Source organism: Enoplosus armatus, chromosome 13 (assembly GCF_043641665.1).
Source record: "Enoplosus armatus isolate fEnoArm2 chromosome 13, fEnoArm2.hap1, whole genome shotgun sequence".
Lineage (NCBI taxonomy): Eukaryota > Metazoa > Chordata > Actinopteri > Centrarchiformes > Enoplosidae > Enoplosus > Enoplosus armatus.
Genome location: NC_092192.1, coordinates 2,066,373 through 2,080,048, shown reverse-complemented (window position 1 = coordinate 2,080,048; position 13,676 = coordinate 2,066,373). Strand labels below are relative to the sequence as shown.

At 42.6% G+C, this 13,676-nt stretch overlaps 1 protein-coding gene across 1 annotated transcript in view; it reads right to left on the bottom strand.

Moving 5' to 3' along the window:
• Positions 1-225: 225 nt before the first annotated feature.
• sgcd (sarcoglycan, delta (dystrophin-associated glycoprotein)) overlaps positions 226-13,676 on the bottom strand; it is a 109,468-nt gene continuing 96,017 nt past the window's right edge. Inside the window, exons 7-8 of the mRNA XM_070917356.1 lie at positions 5,756-5,879; positions 226-833 (exon numbers count right to left, since the gene is read on the bottom strand). Of these exons, the coding sequence (XP_070773457.1) occupies positions 648-833; positions 5,756-5,879 (310 nt within the window). The 3' untranslated portion in view covers positions 226-647. The remainder of the gene's footprint in view (positions 834-5,755; positions 5,880-13,676) is intronic.

The following is a 13,676-nucleotide window of genomic DNA, read 5'->3' as shown; positions in this document are numbered from 1 at the left end:
TATGTGTGAATGTCTGTGAGCTAGTGTGTGCGTCTGTATGTGTGTACGCTATCAATAAATAGCAGTGTCATGATGACTGTTAGGGTCAGAGTGATATATTACCAATACTGTCCAGTCAGTGTCCTATATTCCCAATATGATGGAGATGACGGTTCCTCTCTGACCTCAGTTGTATTAAAAATTGTTAAAACCTGCAATGCAACACATCTTTCTTTTTTCCTTTATTCATGTAATTCAGTTTAACTCCTGCTGTACTGTATGTATAAAGACAGAGATGTGTATTACATTTTAATGTCCCATGATGCTCTAAATGCTGTTTTCAGAGGCTTTTCCACTCTGAAACGTATAAAATTAAGGGAGAAAATATTTTTTTAGCATTGAAATATTGGCACAAAATATCAGCTGTCAGTTCAAAATTTTCGGTTGAGCCTAAATATCAGTCTGAGTGTTGAGTGTGATTGTAAAGTGGGTACATCAGCGTGTCTGTATAGGTACAGTATCTATGATTGTTTATATTTCCATCAGCTCTGACAGTCTCTGTATGTAGTTTCTGTGTTTGCTGTGAATCAGTCCTAGAGGCAGGCGATATGTGTACTGTCTTTCTTTCAGGATATCTGTGTATTTATATGTACGTGTGTGCATCAGTCCTAGAGGCAGACATTGTTGCTGATCTGGCAGGTGGATCCGGTGCCGGCCTGGGACAGGAAAAGCCTCCCGTTGGGGCAAACGCAAACCTCGTAGACAGTCTGCCTGGTCCCAGAGGACGAGGAGCTGGTGGAGGCCTTCCCTTCAGGCAGCCGCATCAGGCGAATCCTCCGGGCATCCAGAGAGATCTGGAGAGGAGGGAGAGAAAAGTGGTGAGATTGGAAAAAGGGGGAAAACATAATGAGCAGAGGACAAACAAAAAGAGGAGGGAGAAACAGATGGCGAAGAAGAAGTTGAACATGAGGAAAATCCAGTTTGAGGTTGTTAAAGTCCTGTCCTCATTGTCAGTTGTCAGTGTTTCTATTGGTGACGAGCAAGTAAGTTACAATATACAACTGCAGATCAAGGCGTCTGGACTGAGGCCAGCTGGACGGGCTCTTCATGTCGAGGGTCAGGACGCGTAACATCTGAAAACCAGCTACAGCTGAACTCATCTTCAATCTCCCCAAAATCACCCATGTCGCTCCTCAACAAACGTCTACATCTGCATGTCCTGCCTGTCTAACTGTTCACATCCCAACCCCACATGCTGTTCATGTTTGACCTGCATATAGTCATGATCCTCGCTCTTCATTCAGACCACTAGAGTCGCTCCTCTTCTCCCTTTATAGGCTAAAAACTTTCATCTTCACCTCAGCTAACCTCGCCTGAATCATGTGTCTCTTCTCATCTCTTCTCACTCTAATTGCTCTCAAAGCAAATCTCTTCACCCGCTCTCCTTAGCTTAGCTTTTATTTTTCTTCCAAGGACTTCTACCTCACAGGATTGGACTTGCACAAATAGTGTCTGTGGCTCTTAACACCTCGGCACTCCACATTGTCGGTTGCGTAGAATGTTAAGTGGTCTAGATATTGAAAGTCACACTCAACAGCAGCATCTATCCAATTTCTCTGACGTCAGATCTTGTGTATTTTCAATTTCCTCCCTCCATACATGCAGCTGTTTAGACATTCAGTGCACAGTGACAATAGAAATGTGAGTGAAGTGAATGGTAAAGGTCATGTGTCACAATGTAAACACTAATACATGGCAGAGTCATATCCATGGTAAAAAAAATCACCCAGAATGCATCTGGTAGCCTACAGGATAGTGAAGCAATTGTCACCTAAAGGTCATCAGTTTGAATCCCTGAAGAAGGAGACAGATACAGGTGAAAGGTCTCTCAAAGCCAGAATATATTGCACAAACATAGTTTTCACTAAGAGATTTCTGTTAGGACACTCACACAGCAGAAAGCAGCTGCGTGCGGTCAGATATGTTCCAGGCCAATCAGGAAATTACGCCTTCTCCATTTCCTCAAGAGCTCTACAAAGGCAATCTGCTGCCTCCGGCCTTTATCAGAAGTCTTGCTTGTTGCATAGCTGTGCACAAACACACATAGTGAGGGCAGAGGACTGGCCAATCAACAAATGACGCCTCCTGAATTTCATCCAGAACACTTACAAACAGTATAGGATTAAAAAAGTTAGAAAGGTTCAAAATAAAGCACAATACTGCAACTGCATGGCTAATTTCTCATTCCAAGTTGATTCAGGAACAGATTTTGTTGGATAAGTCCAACTTTCTCTACATTTCTCAACATTTTCATGAGCGTGCTTGAGAAGTGACCAAAGATTCTGTAATTCAATTCAATTCCTAATGTTTTACCTGCTGTTGGATCATCACATGGCTTGTCTACCCCTGTCCACACAGTTATGTGTAACCTGAAATGAGCTCTGCAGCGCCCCCACGTGTTTGATAATGTCATGGTGATGCTCTGTCATCAACAATAAGGCCAATCATTGTCCTATTTGTTAATCTGTTGATTTCTGCACAAAGTCTGACAGTGTTACTTCAATACGGTGAGAAGTTATACACCTTTTTGTGATTAGCCACGCCTCTTTCGGCCAGGTGATTTGTTATGTGCTGACCGAAATAGCTCCGAGTGACAGAAATGATATTGATACATGAAATCTTTTGTTGACAAAGTGGCAGAGCAGGTTAAAACTAAAAATCCTGTCCGGCTAAAAACTGAGCAAAACAACAAAGAACAAAAAAGTTAACTCTCAGCTGACTCCCGGGTCTTTCCTCTGGTCTCCTGAGGAATAAAAAGAGAGCAAAATTCCTTCTGCCTCGCCGCTACAAACACACCTATCTGCACACAGCCAGTCATCCACTCATTTTACTCCCTTCAACCCAACATCGATTGGAACAAACTGCCTTTCTCCCTCTGCACGGACACAAACCACTGCTGCATGAATTCCATCTCTCTGCCCTCTCCTCCCCTTGTCCCCTCCTCCCTCCCGGCCTCCTGGGGCTTGTGCAGGGCTGGTGTTTCACTGGCCGAGGGAAGGAGAAGCTCTCCAGCCATAGAAAGGTAAAGGAGCCATCACCAGGCGCCTCTGGGAGGCATCGCAATCAAATGACCCGGAACACTTTTAAAGCAGTCTCGGCTGACTTCCTCAGACAGCTGCTATTGTACAAATCGTTCACCACGAGGGGCAAGCGGTGTGAAACACTACGAGAACCCTGTGGCTGGATGATCTTCATGTGTGTGTAAAGCTGAGAGTGTGATTGTGCGTTAGCGAAGGACAAAAGTACATGTAGATTAAGCAAGTTGCTGCTGCTTCAAGAAGCTCAGAAAATGCTTTTGATGGTTGACTGTAAACTACAATGTTGGTGCTGCAAAGGGTAAAACAACAACAAAAATCACTGGGATTTTATGCCTCACTGCTGCACTAGAAATTCTGTTTCATTCTTTACCTCGTTAATTGATGACCTTTCAGTGCACAACCAATGACATGACAGCTGTCCATGATGTAACCCGAAAGCGTCCTGCGAAAAAATTCTAAATCTTCTTTGTTTAACTCGGAAGAGAACGAGGTTTTACGCTTTCTCTTGGTGTTTTTCTCCAAAGGAATATAATTGCTAGCGTTAAACTGAATACTGACAAAGTCTTTGCCAGGATGTGGTCACCACTAGCTGGCAGAGCAAGCCAGATTATTAGCCTGGGTGACGTTACTCTTTAGGAGGCCGTGCATGGGTAATGGAGTGTCAGTTATGTGACTGTGAGTGGCTTCAGGAATCCACAGTGTATCACTGTCCACACAAGTGTGTGAGTCTATTTCCGTGTCTGCCTGTGTGGTTTGTGGGTGTCTAATGGCCAAAGCCGCTCTGTAATTGCGGTGGTGGTGCCAAGGGGGTCCTGAGGAGAGGTGCGTATAAGACAAAGGTTTGACAAATGGACATTTGCAACACTAATGGAGTGTGAGAATGTGAGTCTAATTATATGAAATGACCATCATGACTTCCACAGCCTCATCTTCGACCCCACATCCATGAAAACTGCAAGATGTGTTGTGGGAGGGGCTTCCGAATGCTCCTGTGGTCACTCTTAACTGGGCCAAACTGAATCCAAGGGCACTTCCCTGAAACAGTCTCTCTCTCCTCATCCATCTCATATCGGCAGCCTGTCTTAATGTATGAAACTGTTTTTGTGGGAAACTTTTAAACACTTTCTTCTCACTAATCCTCCTTCGCTGATTTTAACAGATCTGACATGACATGACTGGTGCAACCTAAGGTGGGAAATCCTTTTATCAGCGCAGCCGACCGTGATGAATGCGAGGAATGATGTGCGTAACGAATCAGGGGATGGTTGGAGGAATATAGGAGCAGGGAGGAAAGGATGAAAGAAGGAAAGAAGCAGTATGAGGATGAGGAGTGAATGAGTGAACAGGGGAAAAAAAGGATGGTAAATAAGCAAAGACGGAAAGAGGACAGAGGAAGGAGGAGGAGGAAAGAAATGGACAGGAAACTGGAAAGGATGGAAAAGAGAAAGCATGTGAAAGACTCAAAGAGAATAACAATCTGTTCTCAATTTCCCTGCTTTTCTGTGAGACTCTAACAGATTAACTCTAACAGAACTGGTGGACGGCCAGTATGTGGGAAATTGCCACCAGCCAATAAGCTAAACGCTGGTCCATGTTGGCCGAGGGAGCTAACTATTGTTTGGATTCTTGTTTGCTAAAAATAAGTTTAGACGGGAGAAATATTGAATTGAGATGGAGCCCCATCAGCCAGTATGGCCGGAGGACAAGAAAAGTTATTTTCTCAACCTGCCAGTAGAGTGGGAGGGTTTCTCTTTGTGCAGAAAGTCCGTCTGAAGTAACAGGAGTGCCTCGAACAAAGATAATCCTTCTGAAAGTAAATCTTCTGCACAAATCAAGGTGTTTTTGCTTCACTGTGCATCACCACCAAGGCTTTGAAAACAATGTAGGCTATATTTTAATTTTAAAACCAGTGATGTTAACTACCCATTATTTATAAATGGCTGTGGCAAGACAGAGCTTTTACACAGCAGACATTTTGACTTGTCACAGCAGTAAAAGCACAGGTGATGTCGTCATGAAGTCATGGCAGTGTGGCAGCGAGCCAGCATGTACAATAACAAGAGCCTGAAACTGAAGCAGCTAAATGGAATAAAGCCATCATTAACTTTATCATTTTACACCTGCGCTTTTACTACATCTCAAAACGTCTTCCCCGAAAAAAGCCCATTAGTGATGAGCTTCAGTGACAGACTAAGTGTCACATTTTTTAAAGGATAAGTGACTTTTATTTTGGAGTGAACAAAATTTTGGAGTTTGTTACAAAATAAGATAAGCACAATTTCAAAAAAAGTCACATCTATCTTCACATAATTGTTGACGAGATGTAACTACAGATACCTTGAGTTCTTGTTTCACTTAATTTTTTATCATTTAGAGATTCTGACTGATTATATTTTTCTGGCAGTTTTGAAACCTTCTCTTTCAAGGCTAATTCTATTTATTCTGGACATCACTACAACAAGGTCCAATACTGCAAGAAACACAATCAGTCAGGCTGTAAGCAAGCCAGCAGTTTATCCAGATTATCTAAACCACTTTACTTGGATGTGAGTGCTCCCAAAAAGTCGCTTTGGATAATGCGTCAGCTAAATAAATGTAATTTAATGTCATTGATGATTTGGTGCAGCATTTATCCTTCAAACAGACAAAAAGTTCCTTTGTGCTGTTGGTTGACACACCTCTCCGTCTTTGGACTCCAGTCGCAGCTCGTTCCTGCAGATGGCCTGGATGTCTCCGGCCTCAGCCAGGATCTGGATGCCTTTAGGAGCCTCCATCAGTAGGGAGCGAGTGGGAGACTCCAGCCTGGGAACAGACAGAACAGCTCATAGAATTTGCTCTCTTACTCCCGCAAACATTATTTATACAGCAAATTCTAAAAAACAAAAGATAAGAAACAAGATAAGAAAGAAGTTTAAGCTGTGAATACACCCTCAGTTTGTTTTCTTTGTTATGATCCGCAGTTGACTTTGTCCCCTTTTTTTAAATTTGATTTGTGCCTAACAGCCTAATTAGAATCTAACAAGGTCTTGTAAACAAAAGTCACGATTCTGATGCAGCCTGTTTATTAGACTGTTTTAGCAATCTGTCATCCTGACACTGTGCAAAACATTTACTTTTATTTTCATCCCTTTCAACAATAACAAAATAAATTAGGAACTTCTATCTAAAATCTGTCCAGATGAAAAATAGTCCTTTGGTTAACTCTGGCACATTTACAACAATATTTTTTAATTTCATCTGTTCCATCACTGATGTGTTCAGGAGAGATGTCTTCAATTAATCACCTTGCTCGTGAAACCAGTGGTGACCAGGAGAAGGCTAGCTGACAACCAAGAATAATGTGGTGACAACCGAGAGACAGTGGACAGCTCGGAAAGATGGCAACCAGGGCGGGGAGGGTTGGCAGCCCAAACCGCAAGGAAGAGACCCAAAGCAAGCTGCAGAGATCCACGAGATCCAGGAACTAGTCCCTCAAGAAGCAGTACAGTCCCTCCTTGGCTGAGATGCGAACCATCCTGAGGAAGACATTAATGACCCTCTGCAGAACTGAATACGGCATAGAAGTCACCAAAAGGAAAGAGCCAGGGAGCGTTTATCATAGCCAACACCTTCGGCTTCACCAAACAACTGCTGGGGCAGAAGCGAAGCAGAAGCTTAGCTTGTTTGCCAACAGCAGCTCAGTTCAGGCAACCTGTCAGGAACTGGCTGGGACTGGTGGACCGCTCAGGGCTTCTTGGAAAGTTTAAGGTCTGGATCTACAAGTATGGTCTCCTGTCAAGGATACTCGGGCCGTAGCTTGTCTACGAAGTTCCCATCGCCATCATAAAGAGTTTGGAGAGGAAGTTCCCCCAGGAAGTGGCTGGGGTTATCCAGGAGCCTCAGCAGCATCACCTTCTACGGGAACAACACCAAGCTCCAGTTACCCCTGAAGTCCCTGGAAGAGGAGTTTAAGGTGACTTGGGCCAGAGAGTCACCCAGTGAAGAGCTAGTCTGGGAACGTTCTCTACTCCCTACTAAGATAAGGCAAAGGGGAAGGAGAGGCGCAGGCTGTTCCAGTAGGAAGTGAGGACAACGGTGGAGGATGAGAGGTCCAGAAGAGTGGTTGGCTTGAGACAGCAGGGGGCTTTGACAAGTTGGGAACAGGCCATGGTCCAGAAAGTCACATGGACCGATATTTAGCAAGAAGATCCGCAGCGCATCAAGTTCCTGGGCTGAGCAGTGTATGACGTCCTGCCTACCCCATCAAACATCTTCAGCTGGGGCAAAGTGGAGTCTCCAGACTGCCTGCAATACCCAGGCAGAGGGAAGTTGGAGCACATCCTGAGCTGCTGTCCAAAGGCTCTAGGGTGGGGCTGGTACACCTGGCACCAGCTGCTGAGTTGCCATTTACTTATGCGCTGGTTTCTCCTGTTTGGCTTTAACCCAGGGAGTGAGGTTTAGGAAATGTCTTTTTGCTTGTTTCATGCGGGTTAGTCAGAATTATTTCACTTTAATTCCAATTCAGTGTTCAGACTTTGGTTTCCAGACCAGGGGAGGGAATGACATTTCAACTTTTACGTTGCGCTCCTACCGGCCTAGATGGGGACATAACATCCAAAAAAGTCAAATTGGACCTCATAAAGACATACAAGCCCCCCCACACACACACGTCAAGGACCACCAACATGAATGGAGTAAATTGAGTGGATCTGGCATTTGAACACTACAGCCCACCTGCATACTGTGGCTGCCTACAAATTTCTGCATGAGGATTAAAAATCAGCCCACTCCTCTTCACATCTTGACAAAAGCAGTCAGAGCCACGAGCCGATCTTTACAGGAAGCAGCAAAGGTGTCAAAACGCTTCAGTAGATTCAGGCCTGCAGAGGAGGTCTCTGTAGACTTCCTGTCTTTCTGTCACCACGGCGGTTGTGGATAAAATACGTGATATTTTCTCCACAGGGAAGGTTTTCACTGTATTCAGGAGGAGCAGCCTTTAAAACGTCTGTTTATAAGCAAGCACACAAACATACATGGCATCCATCGTCACTAAGTATGTATATGTACTATATACGTGTCATATCTTCATTTGGAGTATTCTGCTGTTCTGTTTGGTTTATTTATTGCAACAGGGATTCTCAGTCACGAGCTAGAAAGTTGAAATAAGAAATGATCAGTGGAGGCATCTCGGTACAGTTGTCTGTTACTTCATGTTTGTTGGTGACATGGATTGGTTACTGAACAGGTCTACCGGTCGAGAGACCCCCATGTCAGAGCCTCTGTATGACATGACTGTTATTGGAAAGTCAAAGAGTTGAGTCACAGTTTGTTTTTGGAGTTGGTGGGGTTCTGGGAGTATTCACCATAAATTCAGGTAATCCTCATCAGTTTTAATCATTTCAGTTTAATGAGGTTATTTCACACTTATATTCACAATATTCAGTGATATATATTTGTGGTTTATTCTTATGGATGTGCTGCCTGGGTGGTACAAAGCACAGGAGGAAAGAAATGGCAGCTGAAAGCTGATGAACATGACAAAGACAAAAAAACCTCCAAGGATTAGAGTGAACAAAGTTTCCAAATTAAAACTTCAATTTCCTTTACATGACCCGCTGCTCTCTGCCCACAGAGGGTTAAGTCTTAACACATATTAATTACTTACAGTGTCTGTAATGTGGTGATTAATTAAATACATATAATCTAATGCCTCATCATTGTAGTTGTTTGATGTTCATGTTTCATAAGACAATTTAAGACAAGTGCTCAGTTAAATTGGATTAATTTGCAACAGTCGGGTTTTTTTAAGGATCTCGCCTTCTCGGCTCCAAACATATCAGACTCATCAATCACTGTATGAACGTATTTCTGTCTGTTTTTGTGTCTGTGGTGTTTCCTACATCAACAGTACTGACACAGTCTGTTAGTATTCCCGCTAACCGATGTCACCAGAGGGCAAACAAAAACAACCGAAACAATTTAAAACTGTTGTATCTGGACATTAAGTGAACATGGATGAGACTTTAATCTTGTGCTTTGTAAAACGAGAGAGTAAAAATTGATCCCATGGAGGACGTGGTGAGAATACTGAAAGGCTTCAGAGCTTAAAAAAAGCTCTGAATCTGATGGACATAAAACTCTCCAATTCTGGCTTTGAGTGGAAGTGGATGGTGGAGTGTGGTGGTGGTTCCAACATCAGAGAAGTTGGACTCTGCCCGACCCTCCTTATCAACTATGGTGTCAGTCTGGGGCCATGAAGGTCTCACAGGTAATCTTTGGAAATACTTGAAGGAGTGAGCAACGTGATCCAGATGCCCGCTTGGTCACACAGATTTAAATTAAAATTTTTGCTGCAAACTCTATTAATGTCAATAGAATTTGTATTGCCAAAAAAAAAAGCACAATTATGTATTTTAAGGGTGACTTTCTGGAGCCCAGAATCCTGTCGGAGTGGGACGGGACCGTGCAACACTGAGAGTCTCTTAGATCAGGAATCTACATTGAAATCTTGCTTTGCTGACGTATAATATAACCACATCCAGAGGCTCGATAGGTTGAAGTTCCTGACTCTGCACGCCTACAAAGACACACTGGATGAAGAGGAACAAGTTTCTCCAACACTGAAAATAACTCAGAGGTATTGAGTGTCTGTGGATGGGAAGTAAAAAAAAAAACAACTCCTCCATTACTCCTTACAAAGGCCTCCCTCCTCTCTCATCCTCCCTCTTTCTCCCAGGTTGCTCCTCAGGGAGTCAGGCAATGAAATATTTCTCTCCCAGGGTTATATTCTTATTCATTTCCTCTTCACCAACACTGTCAAGTGAAACTTTGTCTCATGTTATTTTTCCTTTTCCTTCACTCTTATTTCTGTCTCTTTCTAATACAAACAGTTTTTCATAAAAATCTACATTTAACTAAGAAATGTATATCGCGTATAAAGCTTTATTTGTACAAAACAAATGTTAAAGTCAAGAATGGTTGACAATAAAGCAATCTCACCCGTTACTGACAAGCTGATGTTGTCATATATTTACATATTTCAACTTCCTGTTTTAATATTACTTGTTCTACGGTCTATTTTCTCTCTTTATTTATTTCCCCACAGCAATCAATAGAGTTTCCTCTGGTTCTCTTTCTTGTTTTCTATTCCACTTTTGTACATCCTCTTATCCTTTCTCTCTCCTTTCAGATCTGCCACAGAGATCAAAGGTTAATAACTTTTCACGCTTCCTCCTCATATCGCCCGCCTTCAGATAACAACGGAAACGACTGGCGGTTTTTGACATGACAGAAATTATAAACTTGCACAGTCTGAAGGCTGTCGGCAGCTTTCCTACTCTCCCTTTGCTCTACATGTGACTTGTCCTTGGTGACGATGCCCTCTTCAAATGATCTGCCACTGTTTCTTGTACGGTGTGAACACAGTGATCAGAACAGTTTGGTGTGATAAATATATAAGCTATGGTGAGTTGAAATGGGCTGCGGTTGTGTCACGCAGCGAATCATAGGTTAAATGGCAATCTCGGCCAATACGAGTGCAGCTGATTGCTTCGCAGGGCTCTGTGGAACAGACCATCCTCTCCATTACTGAGATCAGTGCAAGCTGATGGTGTGGAGGACAACGAGGGTAGAGGGGAGGAAAAGGAAAGGCTGGACAATTAGAGAGGACAGAAAGGGAAAAGGAGAGTAAGAAGATGAAAAGAAGGGGCATGGATATAGTTTAATTTGTGACCTATTTACTCGGCTTTCTGTTTTATTTCTTGATGCTCAGAGGTGCTAATGGTGCAGGAGTCCTGATCTCCTTTGTGTTTCTCATTATGACTTGTTGGTTTTCTGGGCCTGAATTTCGGCTTTTGTTGTTGCAGTATTGTCTTTGGTTAACTGCTTATATGGGCCTCTGTACTTAAATGTTAAGATAAATCAAATAAAAAAGGTTGAACAGAGAGACTAAAGTGAAGCTTTAAGGTCAGGGATTAATATGGAAGAAGCAACGTGAGCGCAATAAAACCAAAAGAAGGGCACCACGTGAGGAGAATAAAAGAGGAACGAAGGGCAGAAGGAAGAAAGAAAGAAGATCAGAGGGTGGCTTGTAAAGGGTGGAGGAGAAGCAAGAGCAGAGGGAGGATGAAGAGGGAGGATGAGAGGAGAGCAGGTAAGGTGAGAGAGGAGAGGAGGAGGAAACAAGGGGAGTAAAGGATGAAGAGGATCTGACGTCTACACAGACCACAGTGTAATGCTCACACATCTTCTCTGCATCACGGTCCCGTGACGCTGAAGCGCTAAAGAAACAGCTGCTTCAAGTTTGCTCAATTGTCATTTGAACATCTACAGCTCGATGATCGGCTGATGAAGCTTGTGCGATTTGCTCAAAAGCTCCATTTTTGTGGTTGTGACTTTTTCTTGCCTTTGACATTTAAACATATCACTTGCCTGTTTTGCTTCATTTTTAGTTTACTTCTTGTTTTAAATCAAAAAGTAAAAGAGACTGTTTCACATTTATTCTCTCAGTCAAAGCAATGAACAGATAGAAAATGTATTAATCACTGTAACAAAACAACATTAGTCCACAACCTTTGAGTTCAGTTCAGTCGTTTTGGACTATTGTTCTGTTTAATTACCGGCTTGCTTCACAGGGAACATTCACATTGATAAACATCACTGTAGATGTGCCAGAGCTGGCCCAAAGTTTTATTGTTCTTCTTTAGTTAGAGAGAATATTAAACACTACTATTACTAATAATAGTAATAATAACAATATGTTATAAACATGTAGAGCAATTTAAAAAAAGAACTGCAGGATCAAAACAGTTTCTATCTAACTGTCTCAGTCTGATTCTGTATTCTGTACTGAACTTAGCAACCTGCTGTGCGTTTTCGTCTGTCAGCGCACTTTCAATGTTCCCATGTAGAGTGAAGATTACAGAGCACTAAAAAGTGTCCACACAGGAAGAGCCGTGGGACAAACTCCCCCAGATTGAGTTTCTGTGACTCTAATGTAAGTCTATCTAAGTTTTCCTGATGTGAAAACTTCCAGCTTCTCAGCTCTTGCAGGAAGTGAGCCACTCGGCATCTGCTTTCACCTTAAGAGAAACACATTCACTTTCCTTCTTATTGCTTCATATTTATTACTGTTATCTGTCCTCTGAATTGGTCAGGACATAAATGAAGGTGCACTATCAAATTCACCCACGCTGCCATTTTACTTTCACAAAGGCGTTCGTCTGATGCAAGGACACATCCTCTTGACAAGGCGTTACCACGCAGACGGATGTGACGGCTACGGTTTCGATAAAAAACTGACAGCTCTAGGTGGGATGTGTGTGTTTGTGTTGCGGGTTAATACGATATCCCGGAATAGGGTTTGAATCCTCGATTGCTACCTGCCAAGGGGTTGGGAGAGATTAGAGTAAGATTAGATTTTAGCCATGCTCCAGCGAGCTCGCTCCCCTTTTCTGACATAATTGGATAGTTTGTGCCATATTTCATTCTCAATTGGCTTGTTGTCACCAAAGATGCATAAACACGGGGGGGAAAGGAAAGGAAAAAACACATCGCCGTAGACTCTGGCTGTCAAATTATAAGGACAATCACATGATGGGGGGCTTTGGGAGCGTCGCTCAGAAACGATCTGTGCACCACTGACGGGACTTTCTTTCTCTTTTTTTTATTATTTGAAATGATGATTTTGAAAGGAAAGCAGCAGTGATTGATGGATCACAGTTCATCTCGGCGCACACACCACTGAAATACTGTTATTAGATATTTGTCATCAAAGTCCTTCTCTATCTGACCCCTAATTCCCGTCACGCTCGTCCCTGCAGCATTTTCTCTGTCACATAAAGCTCTTTTTCTTTCTTAGTATTGTCTCTCTTTCGTCTCTTTTTTTATACTCTTTCCTCTCTAACAACAATGAGCTTTTCTTTCATTTTTTGTCCTTTTTCTTATTTTCTTTAGATTTTCTTATTTTCACTTCACAGGCTTTCTACCACTTTGCCTTTCTGCTTCTCTTTCAATTCAGATCAAAGAATGTCAGCGTGCTCTGTAGATAAAAAGACCAGTCACAAAACAGTCACTGCAACAATCGAACACTTTTCTAAAAAAACATTTATGTCTGGTTTCTGCTTGAAATTCGACTGAAGGCGTTGCTGGTTTTTAGGACAAATCGTAATGACTGCTGGTGTTTCAGTGTTTTGGTAGGTTGCAACTTGAGTTGGTGGCTCCAGATCTATGTAATTAAGTTACCTATAGCTCAATATGTTTTGTAATGTTCCTTTTTTTAAAATCAATGTATAAAGAAGAACGTTGATATTGAATGGCACAATGAATATTTACATTAAAAATCATGAAAATCAGGACAGTAGTTGTTTTGATATGTATCTCAGTGTGACCCAAAGTGAACAAAAAGGTGTTTTCTTCTTCCCTTCTCCTTCACTGTCACACAGCGCTCTAACTCTCTCCTTCCCCCTTTTTTCTTGTTCTTTGTCTCATTTTTTGTCCTGTTATCAACCCCCCCCCCCCCCCCCACTCTCTCTCTCTCTCTCTGCTCTGATTGACGGTCATCACATCTGACAGCACAGGTGGGAGATGATAAACAAGACATTTACACCAAAGAGACATCCT